Source organism: Oncorhynchus keta, chromosome 6 (assembly GCF_023373465.1).
Source record: "Oncorhynchus keta strain PuntledgeMale-10-30-2019 chromosome 6, Oket_V2, whole genome shotgun sequence".
Taxonomy (NCBI): Eukaryota; Metazoa; Chordata; class Actinopteri; order Salmoniformes; family Salmonidae; genus Oncorhynchus; species Oncorhynchus keta.
This window is the reverse complement of record NC_068426.1, coordinates 36,725,324-36,751,551: the sequence shown is the minus strand read 5'-3', so window position 1 is coordinate 36,751,551 and position 26,228 is coordinate 36,725,324. Positions and strand designations below refer to the sequence as shown.

Below are 26,228 nucleotides of genomic sequence, written 5' to 3'. Positions count from 1 at the left end.
ATGGATATTGGACAATAGCCTTGCCACGCCTCCGAAGCCAAATAGACGTCCGTAAACAACAACAGGGTAACCACTAACCAATGTCGAAGTAAAAGTCACGCAAGCGACTTAGTCACTTATTAACTTTGATATAATCAATGAAGTCATCTGTGGATTAGATGGACTGGATGGAGGGTGGACTCTGACCTGTGGATAAAGCGGAGGTTTATGTTACCCTACAAGGAGAATTTAGTCACATCCCGTGCAGGCTGTGCTGCAGTGCAGTCAGATACAGCATGTCACGTAAAAATGTATTCGTCACATACACAGTTTACAGCAGCAGGTAGACGAGGAAATGCTCGAGCTCCCTCAACAACGCAGCAACGATAATAACCATAACATTGATAAAAAAGAGCAAAACATAGCAAGTAATAAGAGCGGTAGTATGCATAATAATGGACTGTATTAGGCAACACTGTATTTACAATATGAAGTGAGAAGTGACCTTGGTCACGCAGTTGAATCAAATCAAATCAAATGTATTTATATAGCCCTTCGTACATCAGCTGATATCTCAAAGTGCTGTACAGAAACCCAGCCTAAAACCCCAAACAGCAAACAATGCAGGTGTAAATGGTAAATAAATAAATGGTATATCATAGAACACCAGCATTGGCTGTCTGTGTGTACAGCATGTGTGTGAGTTCTGAGTGTGTGTGTGTGTGTGTGTGTGTGTGTGTGTGTGTGTGTGTGTGTGTGTGTGTGTGTGTGTGTGTGTGTGTGTGTGAGTTCTCTGTGTGTATGTGTGTGTGTGTGTGTGTGTGTGTGTGTGTGTGTGTGTGTGTGTGTGTGTGTGTGTGTGTGTGTGTGTGTGTGTGTGTGTGTGTGAGTTCTCTGTGTGTATGTGTGTGTGTGTGTGTGTGTGTGTGTGTGTGTGTGTGTGTGTGTGTGTGTGTGTGTGTGTGTGTGTTCTCTGTGTGTATGTGTGTGTGTGTGTGTGTGTGTGTGTGTGTGTTCTCTGTGTGTATGTGTGTGTGTGTGTGTGTGTGTGTGTGTTATGAGTGGTTGTGTGTAAGTGTTGGTTGTGTGGGTCGTCAAGACATGATACATTGGCAATTTTGTAGGGCAATATTGCCGAGCAATGCTGCTGGCAACAGAGTGGGGTAATGAGACACTGGAGCAATGATGAGCAATGAGCAACATGGACATGAATAATAGATTTCATATGAATCAAATCAAACTTTATTTGTCACATGCGCCGAGTTACTTACAAGCCCTAAGTAAAAATAAATAAATAAAAGGAACAATTAATTAAACAGCAGCAGTAAAATAACAATAGCAAAGCTATATACAGGGGGTAACGGTACAGAATCAATGTGCGGGGGCCCCCGTTAGTCGAGGTAATTGAGGTAATATGTACATGTAGGTAGAGTTAAAGTGACTATGCATAGATAATAAACAGAGAGTAGCAGCAGCGTAAAAGAGGGGTCTGGGTAGCCATTTGATTAGCTGTTCAGGAGTCTTACAGCTTGGGGGTAGAATCTGTTAAGAAGCCGTTTGGACCTAGACTTGGTACCAGTACCGCTTGTCATGCAGTAGCAGAGAGAACAGTCTATAACTAGGGTGGCAGGAGTCTTTGAAAATGTTTAGGGCCTTCCTCTGACACCGCCTGGTATACAGATCCTGGATGGCATGAAGCTTGGCCCCAGTGATGTACTGGGCCGTACGCACTACCCTCTGTAGTGTCTTGTGGTCGGACACCGAGCAGTTTCCATACCAGGCAGTGATGCAATCAGTCAGGATGCTCTCGATGGTGCGGCTGTATAACCTTTTGAGGATATGAGGACCCATGCCAAATATTTTCAGTCTCCTGAGGGGGAATAGGCTTTGTCCTGCCCTCTTCATGACTGTCTTAGGGTGTTTGGACCATGATAGTTTGTTGGTGATGTGGACACCAAGGAACTTGAAGCTCTCCACCTGCTCCACTGCAGCCCCATCGATGAGAATGGGGGCATGCTCGGTTCTCCTTTTCCTGTAGTCCACAATCATCTCCATTGTCTCGATCACCGCTGTTGGTGATGAGACCTACCACTGTTGTGTCATCAGCAAACTTGATGATGGTGTTAGAGTCATGCCTGGCCATGCAGTCATGAGTGAACAGGGAGTACAGGAGGGGACTGAGCACGCACCCCTGAGGGGCCCCCTTGTTGAGGATCAGTGTGGCGGATGTGCTGTTACCTACAGTACTCTTACCACCTGGGGGCGGCCAGTCCAGGATCCAAATGCAGAGGGAGGTGTTTAGTCCCAGGGTCCTTAGCTTAGTGATGAGCTTTGAGGGCACTATGGTGTTGAACGCTGAGCTGTAGTCAATTAATAACATTCTCACATAGGCGGTATTGAAATTGGAGTGGGTCTAGGGTTTCTAGGATAATGGTATTGATGTGAGCCATGACTAGCCTTTCAAAGCATTTCATGGCTACAGACGTGAGTGCTACCGGTCAGGAGTCATTTAAGCAGGTTACCTTCTTAGGCACACTATGGTGGTCTGCTTGAAACATGTTGGTATTACAGACTATTACAGACTCAGTCAGGGACAGGTTGAAAATGTCAGTGAAGACATTTGCCAGTTGGTCAGCGCATGCTCGGAGTACACGTCCTGGTAATCCGTCTGGCCCTGCAGCCTTTTGAATGTTGACCTGTTTAAAGGTCTTACTCACATCGGCTATGGAGACCATGATCACACAGTCTTCCGGAACAGCTGATGCTCTCATGCATGCTTCAATGTTACTTGCCTTCAATGTTACTTGCCTCGAAGTGAGTATAGATGTATAGATGTAATTTAGCTCATCTGGTAGGCTCATGTCACTGGGCAGCTCGTGGCTGTGCTCCCCGTTGTAGTCTGTAAAAGTTTGCAAGCCCTGCCACATCTGATGAGCGTCGGAGCCAGTGTAGTACGATTCAATCTTAATCCTGTATTGATGCTTTTCCTGTTTGATGGTTCGTCGGAGGTCATAGCGGGATTTCTTAGAGTCCTGCACCCTGAAAGCGGCAGCTCTACCCTTTAGCTCAGTGCGGATGTTACCTGTAATGCATGGCTTATGGTTGGGGTATGTACGTACGGTCACTGTGGGGACGATGTAATCGATGCACTTACTGATGAAGCCAGTGACTGATGTGGTGTACTCCTCAATGCTTTCTGAAGAATTCCGGAACATATTCCGATCTGTGCTAGCAAAACAGTCCTCACTAGGAGCGCCGCCTCTGGATGAGTGTTTTCCTGTTTGCTTATGGCCATATACAGCTCATTGAGTGCGGTCTTAGTGCCAGCATCGATTTGTGGTGGTAAATAGACAATTACGAAAAATACAGATGAAAACTCTCTAAGTAAATAGTTTTATCTACAGCGAGATACTCTACCTCAGTGAGATACTCTACCTCAGGCGAGCAAAACCTTGAGACTTCCTTAGATTTCATGCACCAGCTGTTGTTTACAAATATACATAGACCATCACCCCTTGTCTTGCCAGAGGCCGCTGTTCTATCCTGCCGAAAAGCTTAAAACCTGCCAGCTGTATGTTATTCATGTCGTCGTTCAGCCACGACTCAGTGAAACATAAGATATTCCCGGTTTTAATGTCCCGTTGGTAGGATATACGTGATTGTAGTTTGTCTATTTTATTATCGATTGTTTGTACGTTGGCTAATAGGACCGATGGTAAAGGTAGACTACCCTCTCTGCGACGGATCCTTACAAGGCACCCGGACTGTTGTCCACGATACCTCCGTCTCTTTCTCCTGTGAATGACGGGGATGAGGGCCTTGTCGGGTGTCTGAAGTAAATCCTTCCCGTCCGTCTCGTTGAAGAAGAAAAAGTATTCCTCCAGGTGAATCCCTGGTTTCCCAGGTCTAAACTAGTCACTGTCCTGATATTTAGAAGCTCTTTTTGGTCATAAGACACGGTGCCAGAAACATTATGTACAAAATAAGTTACAAATAAAGCGAGAAAACATACACAATAGCACAATTGGTCACAGGATCGTGAAACGGCAGCCATTTCCTTCTTTATACAGTGAGTATATGAAACATTAAGACCACCTTCTCTATGATATAGACTGACCAGGTGAATCCATGTGAAATATATGATCCCTTATTGATGCCACTTGTTATATCCACTTCAATCAGTGTAGGTGGAGGGGAGGAGACAGGTCAAACAAGGACTTTTAAGCCTTGAGACCGTTGAGACATGGATTGTGTATGTGTGCCATTCAGAGGGTGAATGGGCAAGACAAAATATTCAATTGCGTTTGAACAGGGTACAGTAGTAGGTGGCAGGGCGCACCGGTTTGTGTCAAGAACTGCCACGCTGCTGGGTTTTTCACACTCAACAGTTTCCCATGTTTATCAAGAATGGTACACCACCCAAAGGACAACATGGGCCAACATCCCTGTGGAACGCTTTCGACGCCTTGAAAACTCAATTTCCCCATTTATTTAAGAATATCCTATAGCTTTGTGTTGCCTGTTGAATTTATCAGCTAACAAACAAGCAACCAACAGGTGTTGCCCCTACCCTGGGGATCCACTCAACCTACTTCCAGTCAAGTCAATGACAACGCAGACATTGGAAAACTAGATTTTATGAAGTGTAAATGGTAGTCATCAAGCTAGCGCACTAGTAAATCATACAAAAAGCAATATAAAATGATAAACGAAATGTAGCCTGTTTGTCCCATTGACGTAATATGCACGGGTTGCGGTTAGCATGCTAATCGATAAGAATATGCACCACAGTGGATATTTTTGGCAGCTTAACGTGACAAACTGAACACAGTGTGTATGTATTAACATATCATTATATAATATAGTAGTGGAGAAACATACGAGACAGGAATGGCCAACATTTTACTCCAACATGGGAGTTGATTTTCTCTCCCTTCAGGTTGCCATGTTTTTCCAAATATTTTGGAACTGCAGCCTGTTCACATGACCAATATCTGTGCTCTGATTGGAGGATTCCTACAAATTGCCCACTCGGTGGAGCTGCCGATCAATATTCCCCAGATAATAACAAGTTGCTCATTTTCAATAAACGCAACATGTAGTGCTGAATTGTAAGATCCCAGAATTGTTCCATACACACAAAATGCTTATTTCTCTCAAAATGTGTGCACAAATTTGTTTACATCCCTGTTAGTGAACATTTTTCCTTTGCCAAAATAATCCATCCACCTGACAGGAGTGGCATATCAAGAAGCTGATTAAACAGCATTATCATTACACAGGTGCACCTTGTGCAGGGGACAATAAAAGGCCACTCTAAAATGTGCAGTTTTGTACACTGTAATAAAGAAAGGAAAAACTCATTCTGATTGACTGGGCCTAACTCCCCAGTGGGTGGGCCTATGCCTTCCCAGACCCACCCATGGCTGTGCCCCTGCCCAGTCATGTGAAATGAATAAATTCTGGCCTAATGAATTTATATCAATTGATGATTTTCTTTATATGAACTGTAACTCAATAAATCATTGAAATTGTTGCATGTTGCGTTAATATATTTGTTCAGTATAGTTGCCATTGTTTCATGGCCTTTAGGTGTAGATAGTCTCTGAGGCCCTATTCCCACTACGAGAGATGAAGGAGAGTCTGAGGAGCAGAGTGCTGAAAGAGATTTCTACTTTTCACATTAAATCCTTAACTTTCGTTATGGCTGGCAAAGCAACATTCTTGGTCTACAGCTCAAATTGATGATAACTTTTACAGTAGACCGTACTAGCCAGTAAGCACAAACTATTTAACAATCCAATAAACTTTTCTCCTAAAACATATTACAATAATGCAACTTTTTTCTCATCAATTTACATTCAATTAGCTGACAATACACAGCTAACTCCTTAGCTAGCTAACAGACATGTATCATGATCAAGTGATGTTAGCATATCAATAATGAACATTGACCCCTCCCATTCGAATATAAAAGTACAATAACATTTCCATTCATATTATAATATAGCTAGGCTACACAGCTAAGTAATGTTAGCAAGCTAGCTAGCTTGCTAACATGATTGGATTTTTTCTTCAGTATTAACCCTTCTCTGTTCAACACAAACTGAAGAGAGGAAATCAGAAAATTATTGTAAAGATGAAATAGAAATAAATTGGAATTCAATTAAAAATATACATGTTCTTAAATCCTTAGGCCTTCTCTGAAGTGTAGTAAGTGAAGACTAAGGTGTAGGTCTGTGCAGGGAGACAGCTAGGGTTAGCTCTTCAGCAGTCTGATCACATGGGCGGTATTAGCTGTCTCGGATCCTTTTGGAGGGAGCAGAGCATGCAACCCTGGGTGGCCCCTGTGTTGAGGAGCAGGATGGCAGAGGTGTTTCTGCTTACTGTAGCTGAAGAGGAGTTTTACACATTAATCACAGATCAAAAGTGCAGAAAATTCCAATTTTGCTTTAAATTTTACACCATGTTTTTCACTAGTTCAATCATCTAGAAACAGTGTTAATCACGAGTGATTGAATCTGAACACATCCTGAAGCTGGACAGAACATTCAGGAGACTGTTTCTAAACAGCAAGGTCAGTTTACTTTCCCAGGGAAAAGCAGCCTCTGGGAATAGACAGGAAAACAGAGAGGTTTTTAAATGCTTGAGCGAGGTCAACGTCAGTACAAATGCATTCCTCTTACAGGATTCACACCAAGCCGATATCAGACCTCAGGATAAGACCCAGATGCAGACAGTTCAAAGTAACAAAAGTGTATTACAAAAACAGGTGGCAGGCAAATGAAAGGGCAAGGACAGGCAGAGGTCAGTAATTCAGAGCAGAGTCCGAAAGGTACAGAACGCCAGGCAGAACGGTCAAAACCAGCAAGACTAGCGTGAAAAACAGGAGTACGGTGAAAACTGCTGGTAGGCTTGACAAGACAAACAGAAAACACTGGTATAAATGCACAGGGGATAATGGGGAAAACGGGCAACACCTGGAGGGGGGTGGAGAGAAGCACAAGACAGGTGAAACAGGACAAGGTGTGACAGCCGAGACATTTTGATTGGTAAAAAGTATAGCAGATTATAAATTCCTTTATGAAGTACATTATATAATAATGTCTTGTCCCACAGTGATTTATTCAGTGTTATACAACGGGTAGGTGAATGCTGATTGGTTAAGACTGCATTCCAGTCCGGGTTTATTCCACAAGTTACCACTGGCTAAATCTTTGACGTTAAAAAATACCTATTTACTCTGTTCCATTTGACTGCGCAATCCACTGTCTCATCGGCTCAGCCAGGCAATTTATAAACTTGATATCCACTATAAAAAGCATCTAGACATTATCTCACATTTCTTTTAGACTTACATGTAGTTTTCAACAGTTGAGATTTGTCTAAACCTTGCTCTCTGTATCTCTTACATTTGCAACATTGTTCCAATTTTCAAATTCGATCTCCAGCTGTCCCATCGTAATGAAGAAGTCGGGATGAGACAGACAGGCAGTCAACTTTTCTCAGCCAGTCGAAATCATGAGTCAGCATAATGTTTGGGATATATACAAAGAACTATCAATAGAAAACAGGTCAAACGAAACGAAGTGCAGCTAGTTTTGCTGTCTTTCTAGCTTCAGTTGGAAGTGATTGTGTTAGTTGTGTTGTTGGCTAGCTCCTCTGAATAACAGTGTCCTGACGAGAGAGTTGTTACACTCTCAAACACATAGATCCCCTGAACGCAGCTCACACTCCAGATCCTAATCATCTGAATTCTGATCACCGGTTCACACACATGTAAGTCATTATCACACCCTATTTAGTTCAGTTCTTTGCACCCCATCACTGTGAGATATTGTTTGTTTTGTGACACACTTATATTCGGAGTGCTGGGTTTCCTGGAATTTACCCATGGACCCAGTTACCGATGTGGTCCTTTACAATAAACACCTGATGTGCCCTGAGTTTCAAACCAGCTCTCTGTCTCCCTCTAAGAATAAATTAATCAAAATAATGTTTTTAATTGAAATGTCAATCATTATCTGAGTGTGTTGGTAACCCATTGTATAAAAGTGATTACCACTTTTGATTACCACGGTCCCTCGAAGTCGGTGTTTGGGGCCTAACAACACCAATGCCAATATATCCTCCAAACACCGGCTTCTCTGGCGCTATCACTTAATTATAAATGTGCTCTGCTGTACCACAGAGACTCAGCTGCAACTGTTGTATCTGCTCTTACAGAAAGAGATTCCTTGCCATTCTTACACATCCTCTCTTGCTCACTCTCCCTCTTGACAAACTGGTCCATTATCAAAATCAGATCTGCACAATATAGAGGAAATGCATCTTACAGGGGCACAACTTTCACTGGGGGAAATTGCATTTTTGCCCCCCCCCCAGTTTTATCATTGGAATGTGATACAAACAAGGAAACGGTGTGCTTTAAGACCATGCGGATTCCTCCAAGCAGTCAGGTAGACTGTTTGGAGTGTTTATCTGACATAAATAAATAAACATATATATATATATACACACATATATATATATATATATATATATATATATAGAAAATAGTAAAATAAAGATAAACCATTGAATGAGTAGGTGAGTCCAAACATTTGACTTGTACTGTATATATATACTGTATATTACTGTATATTACATATATATTATGTTATGTACTGTATATATATATACAGTACCAGTCAAAATTTTGGACTCACCTACTCATTCAAGGGTTTATCTTTATTTTACTATTTTCTGCATTGTAGAATAATAGTGAAGACATCAAAAATATTAAATAACACATATGGAATCATGTAAGTGTTAAACAGATCAAAATATACTTTATATTTGAGATTCTTCAAAGTATCAACCATTTGCCTTGACAGCTTTGCACATTCTTGGCATTCTCTCAACCAGCTTCATGAGGTAGTCACCTGGAATGCATTTAAATTCACAGGTGTGCCTTGTTAAAAGTTCATTTGTTGAATGTCTTTCCTTCTTAATGCATTTGAGCCAATCATTTGTGTTGTGAAAAGGTATACAGAAGATAACCATATTTTGTAGAATATCAAGTTCCTATTATGGCAAGAACAGCTCAAACTGTCCATCATTACTTTAAGACATGAAGGTCAGTCAATCCGGAAAATTTCAAGAACTTTTCAAGTTTCTTTAAGTGGAGTCGCAAAAACCATCAAGTGCTATGATGAAACTGGCTCTCATGAGGACTACCACAGGAAAGGAAGTCCCAGAGACTGCAGAGGATAAGTGCATTAGAGTTACCAGCCTCAGAAATGAACTGCACCTCAGATTGTGCTTTGCAGAGTTCAAGTAACAGACACATCTCAACATCAACTGTTCAGAGGAGACTGCGTGAATCAGGCCTTCGTGGTTAAATCGCTGTAAAGAAACCACTACTAAAGGACAACAATAAAAAGAAGAGACTTGCTTGGGCCAGGAAACAAGAGCAATGGACATTAGAACGGTGGAAATCTGTCCTTTGGTGTGATCAGTCCAAATTTGAGATTTTTGATTCCAACCAGCATGTCTTTGTGAGATGCAGAGTAGGTGAATAGATGATCACTACATGTGTGGTTCCCACCTTGGAGCATGGAGGAGGCGTGATGGTGTGGGGGTGCTTTTGCTGGTGACACTGTCAGTGATTTATTTAGAATTCAAGGCACACTTAACCAGCGTGGCTACCACAGCATTCTGCAGAAATACGCCATCCCATCTGGTTTGCGCATAGTGGGACTTACCATTTGTTTTTCAAAACACACCTCCAGGCTGTGTAAGGGCTATTTGACCAAGAAGAAGAGTGATGGGGTGCTGCATCAGATGACCTGGCCTCTACAATCACCCGACCTCAACCCAATAGAGATGGTTTGGGATGATTTGGACCGCAGAGTGAAGGAAAAGCAGTCAACAAGTGCTCCGCATATGTGGGAAATCATTCATGACTGTTGGAAAAGCATTCCAGGTGACTGTCTCATGAAGCTGGTTGAGAGAATGCAAAGCTGTCATCAAGGCAAAGGGTGGCTACTTTTAAGAATATAAAATATATTTTGATGTTTAACACTTTTTTGGTTACTAGATGATTCCACATGTGTTATCTCATAGTTTTTATGTCTTCATTATTATTCTACAATGTAGAAAATAGTTTAAAAAAAAAAAATACCCCACAGTAGGTGTGTCCAAACGTTTGACTGGTACTGTATGTCCCCCGACTTCTAAATCCAAAGTTCAGCCCCTGCAGCTTTATATTATCAAAAACAAGCACATACATACTGAACTAAAACACATCAAACTGACAAAATAGCCATCTTCACATATGACCTCAGTGTTTGAAATTAATGAAATTGTTGAAAAATGTTCTTGACTGCTCTGGTCAAACTTTATGTTGTGGGTCTAGGAAGAAATAATTGGGACAGTGAAAAAAAAAGTAACTTTTGTTTTCCAAAAATCCATAGCTAGGTCTATTTAATAACAATTATCCTAACAAGAAAACAGCATCGATCTCCATTCAGTCAAAAATGTCATGCAACATTAAATATCGACCAACGTGAAATGTTTTGACAGCTGCATTGTTCTTCCGTTCCGATCATTGATCCCAAATGATGACATCAGAAGAAATGAACGCGCGTCCTGCTAAAAGAAAAGCTATAATATGCGTCATGGTGGGACAGGCGACTATGAACTATCTGAAAGCGACAGTTTAGTACAGTTTAGTACAGCAACAGTGAGGAGACAGACGAAACATACAGATTAAAAAACGTTTCCAGATCTAGCAGAAGCGCTGTAGGCTTTATTGGTAAACCTGTTAATCTTTGTGGGACTTCATTGCAGGGAGGATGTTTTATAAAACTGTTCTTATCCTGGCAGCGGTGCATGCGGCTTCGTCCGCGGTTTATAACGGTGAGTAGAATTCCCCTTATGTGTGATGAAATGTTTGTTTCCTCATAAAGTGTGTCACTTTAACTTAAAAGTAATTCATACAAAACAACGCGTAGGCGACACTTTGTAGACCCTCTTGATATGTAGCCACACATATTATTTTCCAAATGTTCACTCATTCTTCTAGGCTATAACAGGTCGGCGTGGAAGGTGACTTCATTTTTATGCACTGAAGTATCACAAGATAGGCTTAGATGTAGCCAACAAATTCATGCACGTTTTTTGTTATTGTAAATCGTCTCCAAACATGTATAGACAGTCAGGCATACATATTCCTAAATATAAATGACCAAGTCGTGGTATATTTTGAATAGGCCTATAGACTATTGTAACGAAAAAGAAAGCATTATATTCATTCTCTCACACATTGTGTACTTTACTGATATACTTTTCATTCATAGGCTGTGATGGATCAAAACAGATCGAAATGAATTGCCATGGTCAGTGTTATTTTTTAACACATTTAAGTAGTTGGCCATTTTATTAACATTGTATCCCCTCATATCAAGACATGCCTCATCCTATTTCAAGGAGATCCTATAAAGAAAGCCAAACAGTCTGTTTGAGGCTCTCCACACCACTGAGCTCTATGACTGTATTACAATGTAGAGCGCAGTGCTCCACACCTATCCTCATGTGTGGCTGACTCACATCTCTATGTTGTTTTTCTGCTCAGGCAGCGCCATCGTTAGGACCTTTGCCAGGCGATTAGTCACGGAATGGCCCCTGGTCACAGACGAGCCTATAGATCTGGACCTGCTGGACTACTACCCAAACGAAGACAGAAATGGGCCCGGAGGCAGACTCAACCATGGATCCGCACCGGGACAGAGAGTTGGGTTTATTAACGGGTCCAGACTGGGACAGGTGGAACTGGGCTCGGTCAGGAATGTTACAGGAGTCTGGTCTTACGCTATCTCTGTTACGGCCAACGACTTCCTCACGGGCCGTCTGTCCACCATCTTCATCCCGACGCTTTACACCGTCGTCTTCCTCATCAGCGTGCCCCTCAACACTGTCGCCATGGTGACCTTTGCCCGACAGATCCGTCCCATGAAGCCGGCGGTGATCTACATGCTGAACCTGGCGGCCGCTGACCTCCTGTTCGCCCTATTGCTGCCCTTCAAGATCGCCTACCACTACGGTGGCAACGACTGGGGCTTCGGCGAGGGGATGTGCCGCCTGGTCACCGCCGCCTTCTACTGCAACATGTACTCCTCCGTCCTCCTTATGACCTGTATCAGCGTGGACCGCCTGCTGGCCGTGGCCTACCCCATCAACTCCCTGGCCTGGAGGAGTCCATGTAAAGCAGCCCTGGCCTGCAGCTCCATGTGGGTCCTGGCTGTGGGTGGCTCGCTGCCCCTGGTCCTCTCACAGCAGACAGTCTACTACGACCCACTTGGCATAACCACCTGCCATGACATCCAGGACCTGAAGCTGTTAGAGGGGCGCTACCTCTTCTTCTTCCCCATTCTCTCCTGCACCCTCTACTTCCTGCCGCTGTTCGTCACGGTGACCTGCTACTCCCGGGTGGTGCAAGTGCTCAACAGGGCTCCACACGGCGTCATAGGTAAATAGAAACCAGACTTATGCACTTCACAAATGATATGCAGCACAGTGACCACCCACTGTCATCATGCAGTTTTACTAATAGGAGCGGTTTCACAGACCAAGTTTTTGGTCTAAAAAGTTGGCTATTTGTATTGATTCTCTTTTCCATGTCTTCTGCACAACAACCTTCCCCATAAGAGGATAACAACATTTTCTATTGGAATTTTATCTAGGTCGTTCAAGGCAGAAGGCACGGGCAGTGGTGATGGTGGTCATCGTGCTGGTGGTGTTTGTGATCTGTTTCACGCCCACCAACGCCATCCTTCTGGCTCACTACCTCCAGATTGGTGGGCGGGTGGCGGGGGAGCCGGACGCCACTCACGTGGCCTACCTGGTGTCTCTGTGTGTGGGGAGCATAAGCTGCTGCCTGGATCCCCTGGTCTACTACTTTGGCTCGTCCCGGTGCCAGAGGCAGCTTGCGGCGGCTCTGGGGTGCCGGGCGGGTGCAGAGGGAGGGAAGAATCTGGCCTCATCCTCTGGTTCTTCCAGCACCAGCACCAGCACCAGGATAAGTAAGGTGGATGCCTTCCAGGCCAGCCTCAGCAGCCAGTACAAGAAACTCCTGGTCTGATGGATGGAGACACATAGAGCTGTTTCTGATTAATTTACTAAAGTGAAGAATATATATTTAATTGACTGAAGTGAAGATTATATATTTAGTATGTACACTGAGTATACCAAACATTTGGGAACACCTTCCTAATATTGAGTTGCAATCCCACCCTCTTGCATTTAGAACAGCCTTAATTCATAGGTGTCGACTCCAATGCTTCCCACAGTTGTGTCAAGTTGGCTGGATGTCCTTTGGGTGGCGGGCCATTCTTGACACACACAGGAAACGGTTGAGCATGAACAAATGCAGCAGCATTGCCGTTCCTAACACAAACCGGTGCGCCTGGCACCTACTACCATACCCTGTTCAAAGGCACTTGAATCGTTTGTCTTGCCCATTCCTCTGAAAGGCACACAGACACCGTCCATCTTTTAATTGTCTCAAGGCTTTGCCTGTCTCCTCCCCTTCAACTACACTGATTTGAAGTGGATTTAACAAGTGACATTAATAAGGGATCATTGCTTTCACCTGGTCAGTCAATGTCATGGAAAGAGCAGGGGTTCTTAATGTTTTGTACACTCAGTGTATTTCCCCTTTTTCAGACAGTGTATATATGGTCTTAAAGATAACCATGGAGCAAGCTAGGTTTTTTTCTGAGGGGACGTTATGGATTTGGCTCGTACGTTGAATTCAGTCAGACATTCATCTGTAGCCTGTGACTCCTGGGCCTGGTTTAGCTATACCCAACTATATGAAGAAGATAACACATTTTTAACCGTTTATTTAACTAGGCAAGTCAGTTAAGAACAAATTCTTATTTACAAGGACGGCCTACCCCGGCCCAACCAGTGCAAGAAGCTGCGTGTCCGATTTATATGGATCAAAGCTGTTTCTGACCTGAACCCAACCACCAAGGAGGTACATTAGGCTGAGAGAAAAATGAACATTTCCACGTATAAAAATGTAACGCAATGATAATGTATAACATCTTTAAATTTGTATCTTAAATATATTTCCCGTTTGAAGTTGCTATTCTTGAAGTAGGTTTATGGTCCCCAAAGCAGTGTTCTCGGATGTTTGATGGTTTGTGATAAGGGAATTGCAAAGGGGTCTTTGCTCAATCATGGATTGTACCATTTCTTAAAAGAACACTGTGGACAATACAAGGAAATGCTTTTATACGCAGGTTTGGTGAGCTCACGTCCACGCCTGTAGTGTAGGATCTGTTTCTGTTCAAATTTACCATATTATATCGCCACAATAACTTTAGCTCAGACTCATTATTGCCGTACATTTCTAATTGTGCGAATATGTAGTGTGTTTGCAGAAATGGAAAAGCTTTGAGGCAACTCCAATACACAGCAGAGGAGGGCTAAGGTAGCGTAAGTAGTGCTGTGAGGCCCCCTATTGGTCTAAATCATACTTACGTCAAGTCAATTTGATTTCACATTACATCCAGCAGGTGGTGCTGCGTAGCTACTTATACTGCACAAAAATATAAAGTAACATGTAGTTTTGGTCCCAAGTTTCATGAGCTGAAATAAGATCCCAGAAATATTCCATATGCACAAAAAGCTTATTTCCTTAAAATGTTGTTTACTACATCCCTGTTAGTGAGCATTTCTCCTTTGCCAAGATTATCCATCCATCTGCCAGGCGTGGCATATCAAGAAGCTGATTGTGCTGGGGACAATAAAAGGCCACTCTAAAATGTGCCATTTTGTCACAGATGTCAGATGTTTTGAGGGAGCGTGCAATTGGCGTGCTGACTGCAGGAATGTCCACCAGAGCTATTGCCAGAGAATTTAATGTTAATTTCTCTACCATATGCCGCCTCCAACTTCATCTCACAACCACAGACCACGTGTAATCACACCAGCCCAGGATCTCCACATCCGGCTTCTTCACCTGAGGGATTGTCTGAGACCAGCCACCCGGACAACTGATGAAACTGAGGAGTATTTCTGTCTGTAATAATGCCCTTTTTTGGGGGGAAAAACTCATTCTGATTGGCTGGGCCTGGCTCCCCAGTGGGTGGGCCTATGACCTCCCAGGCCTACCCAGGCCTACCCAGGCCTACCCACAGCTGCGCCCCTGCCCGTTCATGTGAAATCCATAGATTAGGACCTAATTTATTTATTTCAATTGACTGATTTCCTTATATGAACCTTAACTCAGTATCATTTGTTAAATTGTTGCATGATGCATATATTTGTTCAGTATATAGTTCAAACAAGTACTCAGCTTGCTAATGGAACATATTTGGTTTGAATAAATTAAACATTGCTGAATTTGAATGGTCTTAGGTGCCATAAAGACATTACAAAAAAAGCAATGGTAAATATTTATAATAAAGCATCCTTTCAGTTTTAAAAATGTTTATTAGGAGGAAGGATTTCAAATAATGGACGCATTGCGATTTGCTGAAATATTGAGTAATACATTTTAACGCACACACACACACATATATACACACTCAAACATGTCGATAATTTCAGGTAGTTGACCAAATGAGTTCTACAATAAACAATACTTTTTTTCCTATTATGACCATAAGACAAAAGGTCAGATAACATTGCTACTTCCCGTTCTCTCCTCTGTCCCCCATCACCACCAATCCTATCCATTCCATTCCTCCTTTCCACCTGAAGGAAGACAAACAGAGCAGGAGAAAAGCACCTGAGAGTCCTCAAGAAACCAGCCTTCTGCATTAAAGGACACATTTTATTGGCCAAACAGAGATGCTAGTGACTAAGTCAAACAAAAAGACCAAACCTTTGGAACTTCTACTGAGCCTGCCCTGAGGACACTGAACCTTATGCAACACACACCCCTCTCTCTCATTCATCTCATAAACCTTTGTTATGTGTTGCAACTGGGAACATAAAGAAGGAGAAGAAAATGGCAGAGGATAATATATTTCTTATTCTTTAACCTTGAGGAAATATTCTTGATGCACTTTTCTTTTCCACTGGGAGGTTAACCCACTATTTACTAGCCTACCTACTAATCTACTGCCGTGCTGTGCTGAGATGTCATTTTCCTTAGGCCTATGCAGGTGGTATTGAAGTTGCCCCTTCGCACAGCTCTAGGATCAGCTTATACCAAGGTTCCCCAACTAGTGGCCAGCTGGACAAATTTGGCCAACAGGTGGTTTTATTTGGCCCCCATGTTTTCTGAGCAAAAAATAAATATTCATTTTCTCGGACATATTTGTTTATACAAACACCAGAGAATCAGCTCCAAGTTATTTTAATTTGGGAAATCTGTTACCAAGTATTTCCACGCACAATTGAGAGACGTGGTCTTATACAAACGTCAGCAAGGTTTGAAATGATGGTTGGGCTTGGTTAATTTGCAGTCTACACATTAGTTGTAATTATTTTCCAGCCCCAGACCATCTGCTCAACTTGAAGCCTTTGTGTAAAAACACCAAAACTGACCTTAGATCAGTGTCTGAGGGCGAGATCCTACTGGAGCCAGTCATCCTGAGGAGACAGGTTTTTTCTCTTCCCACCTGTTTATGTGAGGGCGGGATGTGGTACTTCCTCTTTCGTTCACTTTAACGTCGTGCGGACAGAAGGAATCCACAAACAAACGCGCCGTCGGCATTCAACACTCTTCAGACATCGCAGATAGATTGCTGCTGGATCCTTTTGTGGAAGTTAACATGAGTTTTAAGCCACATTGTTTGAAACTGATATTTTTATTGGCCTGTGCCGGGCACTGTATGTCTCAGGAAACTGGTAAGAGCTAGCCCTTTCCCCTCGTCTAGTTATTGGTGTGTTTTTGTTCGTTGTGATATTCTTTAATGTGTTTATGGTAGAACTATTGAGTCACATCCCCTCTCTGATTCTTAAATGAATACGTTTGTGAAATACTCCTTGTCTTAAGGTTTGTAAGAACGACATCGATTGCAGGTGATTGCATTCGTTTTGGAACCGCCTGCCAGCACCCCCTCCCTCCTTAGATGTCCTTAATTTTGTGGCTAGAATCAAATACTTTCTGTAGAACAAACTTCATGTCAGGGCAGGCTACCGAAAAGAGAAATGAATCTAGGTGTGTAATATTAAACATGAAGGGAGTAACGTAAACTCGTACACATCGCCTTGGTCCGTACAATTGCCCTTATTTTAGCGCCCCAAAAAACGTAATACTTCCAGATGAACCGTAATGTAAATACCATTGTAAAGCACAATTTCTCCCTTTTCCAACAGAATCAATTATATGACCTGAACGCTGCCCTTTTCTGCATAATTCAGTCAGGCAATGAGCCCGTCGGATCTTTAAAAAAAAATGGGGGGTGGGGAAGCAAAACTAATGCGTGATAGTGAGAAGGAGAGATGTCGTGTGGGACAATTGCTTTTTTCACTCGATCTGTCCAACTTAACACCTTATTGCCTTAAATGTAAATAAAACACTATAAAGAGTTTATATAATGTGTCTTTACATACCTATTTGAAGGTTTGTGTTGAATTTGAATCAGGTTTTTAGGGCTGTGCTAAAGTGATCTTTGAAGTAAACAGCGGATGATCGCAATGATGGTGAAAAAAATGACTAGGTATCCCCCCTTACCCCGTCACTATCCATTTCTTGTTTTTAAAGGATGATAGAAGTGCTACAGCTGGTGGAGAGAGATTGTAAGACAGAAATAGTTGCTTTGTGCGACATGACACGTCAAGATGTAACGGAGGGTCTGTTTTTTTCAACTTTTCTCCAATACTATAGAGCCATTACCATGTTGATCAACGCTTGAATAGAAACCTAGTTCACACCCCCGATTTTGACGTCACAGTAAGATTCTGTTTCCCTATGCAAAAGTGAATGTTTTCTCTGCCTTCCCAATGAAAACTGATTAGAAAATTCAAACATTTTATGGAATGGAGAAGAGATGTTGTATCACAGAACAATGAGATATATTTCACTGGATGTATAACTGTGACTTCTGATTGGCGTTTCCACTCACTACCAAATATGGTGATGAATGGGGTGGCCAGTAGTGGGAGAAGATGGAGTAAAAGATTTATGTTCTGACAACCGCCTTGGAATCCTACTGTTCAATTTGAGAAGGGAGCTCCTCCCTCCCCGCTTTCGCCCGATGACATGACTGGCCTTTGTCCAGTGTAAAATAAGTCCCTCATCAATTAGTATGGTCACATGGTACTTTCAAGACAACTGGGAACTTGGAGAAAAAAAATGTGGTCAAACATGACGTCAGTGATCTTCAAGTCGGAGCTCTCGAAAGATGCCCAAGTTTCCCCGTTTCCCAGTTATTTTGAACGGGGCGGCATTCCCCTGCTCAGACGTTGCATGTGTCAACCAATGGTTGCGGCATCGACGGACATTATAGCAATCTGTATGTGGTTAGCTGATGTGTAAAATACTTATCCAGGCGTTGTAAGATCTGGCAAGGGTGAGCAACACTTGGGCAGAGGAACGCGCCCCAAAATGTCATCCCACATACTAATGACAGACTTTTGACGGTCAAGATTTAAGAGAAAATGACCACCTGGAGTCTTATTAGTTGACTTCATATCATTTGTCTTTATGTTGGCTCTATATAATTTCAAGTAATAGTTGCAGCATGAACCTGACAGATAATTAAATCACATGTCTATTGTATTCAAATGGCATACTTTTTAACCCCATTGTCAGAATTCCTTAATAGCCCTGTTCCTACTCGCCTTGTTCCTCTTCTCTTTCTCAGAGCAGATCGATGCTGATGTTATCAACCGAGGCTTCACGGGGACCGAGTCACCGGAAGGAGTGTGGGTCTCCCAGACGGCCCACATGGTCCTGGACAGTCGTCTGACCACGGTGTTCCTCCCCATCGTCTACATCGTGGTGTTTGCTGTGGGGCTCCCCACCAACGCCATGGCCATCTGGGTCTTCCTGTTCAGGACCAAGAAGAAGCACCCCGCCGCCATCTACATGGCCAACCTGGCTCTGTCTGACCTGCTCTTTGTCATCTGGACTCCCCTGAAGATCGCCTACCACTTCAACGGCAACAACTGGATCTATGGAGAGGGGTTGTGTAAAGTCCTGGTGGGCTTCTTCTACGGGAACATGTACTGCTCCATCCTCTTCATCACCTGTCTGAGTGTCCAGCGCTACTGGGCCATCGTCAAACCACTCTCCCAGAATAGGAGAAATAACGAGGTAGCCATCGGCGTCTCTGTCGCAGTCTGGGTGGGGGTCTGGCTGATGACCACCCCTCTCTACCTCTATGACCAGACGGTCACAGTGACCAACCTCAACATCATCACATGCCACGACGTCACCCGACCCAGCCAGAATAGCATGGCCGCAGGCTACTTCCTGACCATGGGAATCCTGGGATTTGTAGTTCCCACCGTGGTGTGCGTGGTGGCCTACATTCTGATGCTCAAGTCCCTGAGGAACTCCATGACAGATGCCAGCATCACTAAGAATCGGCGCAAGGCGGTGGTGCTAATCATCACGGTGTTGGTCATGTTCCTGGTCTGTTTCACCCCCAGTAACATCATGCTGCTGGTGCACTACTCCCTCCTGCTGGCCGGAGGCGTGAACAACGGCTACGGCTTCTACATCTCTACCCTGTGTCTGGCCGCCCTCAACAGCTGCCTGGATCCATTCATCTACTACTTCATCTCAGAGGAGTTCAGGCAGCATGTGAAAAACACACTGAGATGCCGCAGCGAGAGGACGGTGGAGAGGATGAGGGTCTCGTTCAACGCTCTGAAGTACTCCAAAAAGAGTAGCACCTACACTTCAGACTCTGGAAAAACACAGAGCAGCTCCTGTTAAGGGGGGTTGTCATGTGGAGATAGTTGGCTGTACTGATGTTTTTCAAAGAATTGGATGGGTGAAAGGGAATACCGGGTTGGTGTCGATTTACCATGTTTCTTTCACCTGACATCTGTTGTCATCAGTATCAATGGAGACGAAGCCTCAGACTACTTCATATATTATGTGCTTATTACATTGCCTTCTCTCTCCTCATACATTTTTTGGGGTTTTGTGCAGATTTTGTTGGTTTTATGTAGAGGACAAAATTGCTAAGTGTGAAGTGGCATTGTTTTTATTCTGTGTTTCTGATCCATTCCCCACATTTAAATAGTCTGATGTCCATTAAGTTTGTTCCAGCACAGCAGCTCTCTAAAACTGTAAACTTAGTTCTCAGTGCCATATAGCACTGATCCTTCACTTCTGGTAATGTGCACTGTTCTTTATTAAATGAGCCATACTTGACCTAAATCATGCATCGATGATCTTTGTATCACCTATGCGTCCTTGTAAATGCACATCTGATTGACTCAGGTGACATGTATAAATTGTTTTATTTATTGTTCTTTAAAAAAAATATAGTGTATACATTTTTCTTTTTCTGCATGTTGCGATGAAGTATGTCATGTCTTTATTTTTTTATTAAAAAATTAAATTCTATGGCCTTGGTTTTCAGTCAGCCGAGTGGCGTTTAGCATTGGTTCCTTCTGGGGTGAGATTGCTTGCATGAACAAATAGAAAGGGGAAGAACTGATCATTATCTGGAATGGGGGTGGGGTGGGGTGGGAGGGGGTGGGGTGGGGTGGGAGGGGGGTGCTTGCGCTGCGATTTCCATTTTCTTGGAAGGGAGTAGTTTGGGGGTGGGAACTATGTTGCCTGTGCTGCAGACAGCTCTATCGGTCTGTTTAATAAAGGACTTAAAGGTCCAGTGCATTTTTTTTTTTTGTGATTTTTCATGATTTGCTGCAGAACCCTCATACACCTACATCCTGCGGCTATGATGCACGGTATAGTTTTGTCCGTGACTTTAGCCTACACCCTGAGATATGTTGCAGAAATGGCACTCTTCAACTTGGTTGACTCAAATCCTATTTAATCAGAATAAAGAAAGGGTGGAATGGGTTTACTTCAATGTGGAAAAGTTACACATCTAAAAAGAATTGCCTCAAGTGACGTAGTCCAGGCATACATGAAATGCTGAGTACTTAGTTTATGCAGCAATGCCCAGGAGAACCAATACCAGATCAGCATAGTTCTGATTTATATAGAAATGGGTAACCAGGGATGGTTGTAACCCTTCACCGTTTCTCCGCGATCGTTTATGGTAGTGTATTCAGAACTCGTTACAAACAACCTACAATCTGTCCTTTACAAATTGGTGTGGTCATATATGTAAATCAAACTGCAAATGCATGGTGCCTTAAATACAGGGAGTGAAGTGATACAACTAAACCAGACCGTTGGGGTGAATTGTAACAGAATTAAAAAGTGCATATGACATGCAACTAATTATTGAATGCTTTTGAGGCCAGGAAAGCAACGTTGCCAAGTTGACCTTTTAGTTTGGCAGAAATAATACATGTATTATTTCACTGTCATAAATGGTTCTCAACCAAACAGCAAGACTAAACTAAACACCTGAACCTGTGTGTTTGCGTGCGTGACAATGCTGGACATGTTCACTAAATCAAGAGTCACAGTTGTGACAGTGGTATGTATGGCTGTCCTGGGGTACAGGCTTGGTGGGCCCATAATTTGATTTCCCAGCAACACCCAGACCTCCTTGGACTCGTGCACACAATGCAGAAGTGTTCTTCATTGGAAGAATCTGAATTTTCTGGTTCAATCTGCTTTGTTTTGGCTTTTTTCTTAGGCAGGACAGTTTTTTTTATGTGTTTCAGTGTGGTTTGTCTTGACTTGCTTCTTTCCAGCAGTTTTTTTAGGCAGGGCAATTACAATTTGTGCCTTCTGAGCGCTTGACCTTTTATGCTCTTCTTCCAGTGCCTGCTTGACTGGTGTGTCCATCAAAAAATCACAGTTTTTCTCCTCTTCCTACCCCTTGTTGCAATTTTCTTGGTCCCTGCTTTTGAGAAGGGGTGTAAGATCAACTGGGTTGAAATCAAAAGAGTCATCTTTGCAGAATCTGTACAGCGTCACGTAACATATGCGCTACAATTTTGCAACTGACCTGATTGGCTTCCCCCCGCTCTGCTTTTGACGCTTTGTCCAAAGTGTGGAGAGGTCTGTCTTTCTTTTCCATTATCCAGGAATGCTGAAAGTAAAATAAAACGTACCAAAAACATTCCGTTTTCTCACAAGTTGTTACAACTAACCCTGACCCTTGCAGCCATTAGATAGCTTAATTTTTTAAATCTAAATGTTATCTTTAGCTAATTTGAATCAAATATCTCTACACAGACTGGTTATAAACCTGATATAAGTTTGGTTAACAGAACTACAAAGCAGTTTATATGCCATCACGAAAACACATTTACCTCAAAAATCAGATTTCTGTCAATATAATCTGCAGTTTATCACAGAGACTTACTTTTTCACATGAGGCTTCAATACTAAACTGAGCACGTGAACAGTATGATTCTACCTCGCTCCCGATTGGAGTAATTGCAAGTGTTACAACCATCCCCGGTCTCCCCTATACATCCCTATTAGATTTACATTGAATAAACTGCGATTAGTCTGCGATCCTTAGATATGACCAAACAGGTAAGAGTCGTGTAAAGTATCGCTCTACTCAGCTACGTGATTACCTTCCCTGTTTAGACTCGAGATGTTGTCAACGCCAAAGGAAACTACTTGTATGCTTTTAGTGAAGGACTATAGATTTGTAAGCAGCATACAAATATGGTGTTTCATACATTGTAATCTTTCCTATTGGTTTACTGATTCCTAATAAAAGCACTATGCCCGGTGTAGGTGGAAACTCACAGACACTCGAAACCATGTGACGTGCGTGCAGAGAGAGGGCGCACAGTGTTTGATTCCGTCAGTCTCTGGTGGTTATTAGGGTGTGTCCTGTTTAGGGCAGAGAGAGAGTTAGCGAAATAAAGGTATATTGGACATCGGAGTGAAGTTAACAACCAGTTCGATCGCGGTAGGACTAGATACACGGACTATTCATTCTGTACAAAGTTCACGGAGAATGGCCTCTTCTCGAATACTTTTCTGTTTAGTGTTGCTCGGTTGCGCTTGTGCAACAAATCCGTCTCAAGGTAAGATTTACCTTTTGTAAAGTATCTATCTCGTGTCTTTTTCAGTAGACCTGTAAAAACCTTGTGTTTTAACTTAGCGTACTCGTCGGTTCCAACCTGTGGTTAACCTCCTTTTTTTTTCAGAGTATCATCAGTTCTTTATTCAAATGTTTTCTCGTGTGCCAGGAATCTGTATTGTTTGTTTTTATGGAACGACCCTATCTATATATTTGAGATCTTAAGAAGACTGCGAAAATCGACTTATTACCTTATCATGTTTGACATTTTTTAAGTACTTGTTTTTTTTTTGTTGACAATATAGAATCTGTCATTCAAATCATTGCGTAACTTAATGATTTGTGTATGTTGTTTAGCCATGTTTTTCTTCTTCTTACAGTAACGTATTGTATGTTGGGGCTCACCCGTTCACCAAAACCGTTCAACATTATAGGTCTTTGTCAGTGATGTTTCTCTCCTGTGCTTCATCAAAAGGTAAAGGACGAGGGTTCATCGGGGTGGTTGACCCTCAGGATGCCGACCGTGTTACAGTGTCCAAGGCGACCGCAGACACGCTACGGAGCAGTCTGACCACGGTGTTCCTCCCCATCGTCTACATAGTGGTGTTTGTTGTGGGGCTCCCCACCAACGCCATGGCCATCTGGGTCTTCCTGTTCAGGACCAAGAAGAAGCACCCTTCCGCCATCTACATGGCCAACCTGGCTCTGTCCGACCTGCTCTTTGTCATCTGGACTCCCCTGAAGATCGCCTACCACCTCAACGGCAACGACTGGATCTATGGAGAGGGGTTGTGTAAAGTCCTGGTGGGCTTCTTCTACGGGAACATGTACTGCTCCATCCTCTTCATCACCTGTCTGAGTGTCCAGCGCTACTGGGGTGTGGCCCATCCTCTATCTCAGCAGAGGAAGAACAACAAAGTGGCGGTCGCTGTCTCCGTCTCTATCTGGGCCTTCATCTGGCTCACCACCACCCCTCTGTACCTGTACAACCACACGGCCAAGCTCAAGGACCCCAACATCACCACCTGCCATGACGTCAACATCATCCATGATCTGGAGGACCCCTTCCCTGACGTAGCGCTCCCCTACTTCTACTTCGTCCTCATGGCCGGCATCGTGTTCCTGGTCCCCTCGCTGGTAATCATCACGGCCTACATCCTCCTCCTGAGCGCTCTCGGGAACGCCATGACAGACGGGAGCGCCGGGAAGAACCGCCGGAAAGCCGTGGTGCTGATCGTGACCGTGCTGGTCACCTTCCTGGTGTGTTTCATCCCCAGTAACGTCATGCTGGTCGTCCACTACTCCCTCCTCAAAGACGGGGTGGTCAACAACGGCTACGGCTTCTACATCACCACTCTGTGTCTGGCCAGCCTCAACTGCTGCCTGGATCCCTTCATCTACTACTTTGTGTCGGAGGACTTCAGGGACCATGTGAAGAACACACTGCTGTGTAGGAGCAGCAGGACGGTGGAGAGGATGAGGGTCTCCTTCAGCTCCATGAAGTACTCCAGGAAGAGCAAGGCCTACGTGTCTGAGTCTGGGAACACACAGAGCAGTACCTGCTAGTAATGGATGACTTTGGACAGACACTGGCAGAGGGTCGTTGAAAAGACGATTCCTCTCTTGTATGAATGTGGACTGTGATGCACTGGAACTGACTGTACGCGCCTTGTAAAAATGTAGAGACCTAAAAAAGGTCTCTCCTGTAACTGTTGTGAAATAGAATAATTTACAAGAAAGGGATCATGATGGTGTGTTATTGTGTGGGACAGACTGTGCTCTCACAGGACCAGGACATGGAGTCCAGAAGAGGAGAAAATGGATCTCGGCACAGTAAGCGAACCACCCATTTAGGAACTCTATTACTTATCTGTCGGCAGTGTAGCCTAGTGGTTAGAGCGTTGGACTAGTAACCGGAAGGTTGCGAGTTCAAATCCCCGAGCTGACAAGGTACAAATCTGTCGTTCTGCCCCTGAACAGGCATTTAACCCACTGTTCCCAGGCCGTCATTGAAAATAAGAATGTGTTCTTAACTGACTTGCCTGGTTAAATAAAGGTAAAATTAAAAATAACAGTGTGTCCGGAAGAGTTTTAGTAAGTTTTAAGTTAGGACTTTGGCCAACGCTGAGTCACCTTACACAGACTACTAGTGAAAATGGCTGAATATATGCATATATAGCCTGGACTTGTTACTCCTTTTGTGATTTTCATATGAATGACGTTAGAGGGCAAATGTGAAAGATGTAAATATCTAGTTAGCTATTGTCTTAATGTGATGATCAAGAGGTCAAACAACGATTCATATCGGACATGTTATTGCCTAGCACATGGGAAACGACATGTCTGATGAAATCCCCAGTTAGAGACTTTTACATTGTGCTAAAGTGAAATGTCATGCAGTTAGGTGTAAAGTATCGAGTACTGATAAGTTACTCATATTTTATAGGGGCAGCGGTGGGGTCAAACTGTCTTTAAGTCTATAATCTACATGTGTTCTATGCCTTTCATACTGTGTATTTGCCTCAGTGAGATCATATAGGCTGTAGGCCAGACATATTAATACTGTGCATTTTTACTTTTGTGCCATTTGTTTTAAGCCATTCAAAGTTGTTTTTAAGTTTGTTTGTTTGTTTCTTAAATAAACGTTTGACCTACAATAAACTTATGGTGTTAGCTAGTTTCTATAGTTCTTGTTCTTTTAATGTGTAACTTTGCCTCTGTTGCGCAATCCTTACCACATTCCATTGCCCTGGTGCTCATGAAAGTAGGTAGACTGACTCAGTCCTCTCACATGGTGGAAAATGACGTTACAACGAGTCATTGTCTGTGATTCTGGTCTTCTTCATTCACAGGTTGGAATTTGTGAAATGTGTCCTGGTGACTTTGTCTGACTATTTGAGGACAGATGTTTCTGTGGACCAGTTAACAGCCCCCCCCCAATGACGGTCAATGCATCAGCACAACTGTGAAACTACAGGGATTTTTCAGGTTCTCATCTATTACAAAGACTTTCTGTCTCAGTCATTCAGAGGTTGTCTAGGCTGGGGAGGGTTTCAGAGCGAGATGGGACATGCTTCCATGGTGTCAGAGATTTTTCCCCACAGATAACTGGTCTGGAGGAGCCTCTTGAGAGCAGGCAGGAACAACCTCTGA

General features: G+C 43.2%; 3 protein-coding genes across 4 annotated transcripts; all 3 read left to right on the top strand.

Annotated features, from left to right (window-relative positions):
• Window positions 1-10,595: 10,595 nt before the first annotated feature.
• On the top strand, window positions 10,596-14,112 carry LOC118385467 (proteinase-activated receptor 1-like). Its single transcript, XM_035772617.2, has 3 exons — window positions 10,596-10,881; window positions 11,597-12,490; window positions 12,705-14,112. Exons 1-3 carry the CDS (start codon window positions 10,818-10,820, stop codon window positions 13,100-13,102), a joined length of 1,356 nt encoding a protein of 451 aa, XP_035628510.1. The 5' UTR covers window positions 10,596-10,817; the 3' UTR covers window positions 13,103-14,112.
• Window positions 14,113-16,467: 2,355 nt separating this feature from the next.
• On the top strand, window positions 16,468-20,509 carry LOC118385466 (proteinase-activated receptor 2-like). 2 transcript variants are annotated; one of them, XM_035772615.2, is made up of 2 exons: window positions 16,468-16,830; window positions 18,797-20,509. In XM_035772615.2, the coding sequence occupies exon 2, from the start codon at window positions 18,875-18,877 to the stop codon at window positions 19,868-19,870; it is 996 nt and encodes a 331-aa protein (XP_035628508.1). In that variant the 5' UTR covers window positions 16,468-16,830; window positions 18,797-18,874; the 3' UTR covers window positions 19,871-20,509. The 2 variants fall into 2 exon arrangements, with proteins under 2 accessions (XP_035628508.1, XP_035628507.1); XM_035772614.2 differs by having other exon boundaries at window positions 16,485-16,830; window positions 18,792-20,509.
• Window positions 20,510-22,779: 2,270 nt separating this feature from the next.
• On the top strand, window positions 22,780-25,736 carry LOC118385464 (proteinase-activated receptor 2). Its single transcript, XM_035772613.2, has 2 exons — window positions 22,780-23,079; window positions 23,551-25,736. The coding sequence occupies exons 1-2, from the start codon at window positions 23,010-23,012 to the stop codon at window positions 24,639-24,641; spliced, it is 1,161 nt and encodes a 386-aa protein (XP_035628506.1). The 5' UTR covers window positions 22,780-23,009; the 3' UTR covers window positions 24,642-25,736.
• Window positions 25,737-26,228: the final 492 nt, after the last annotated feature.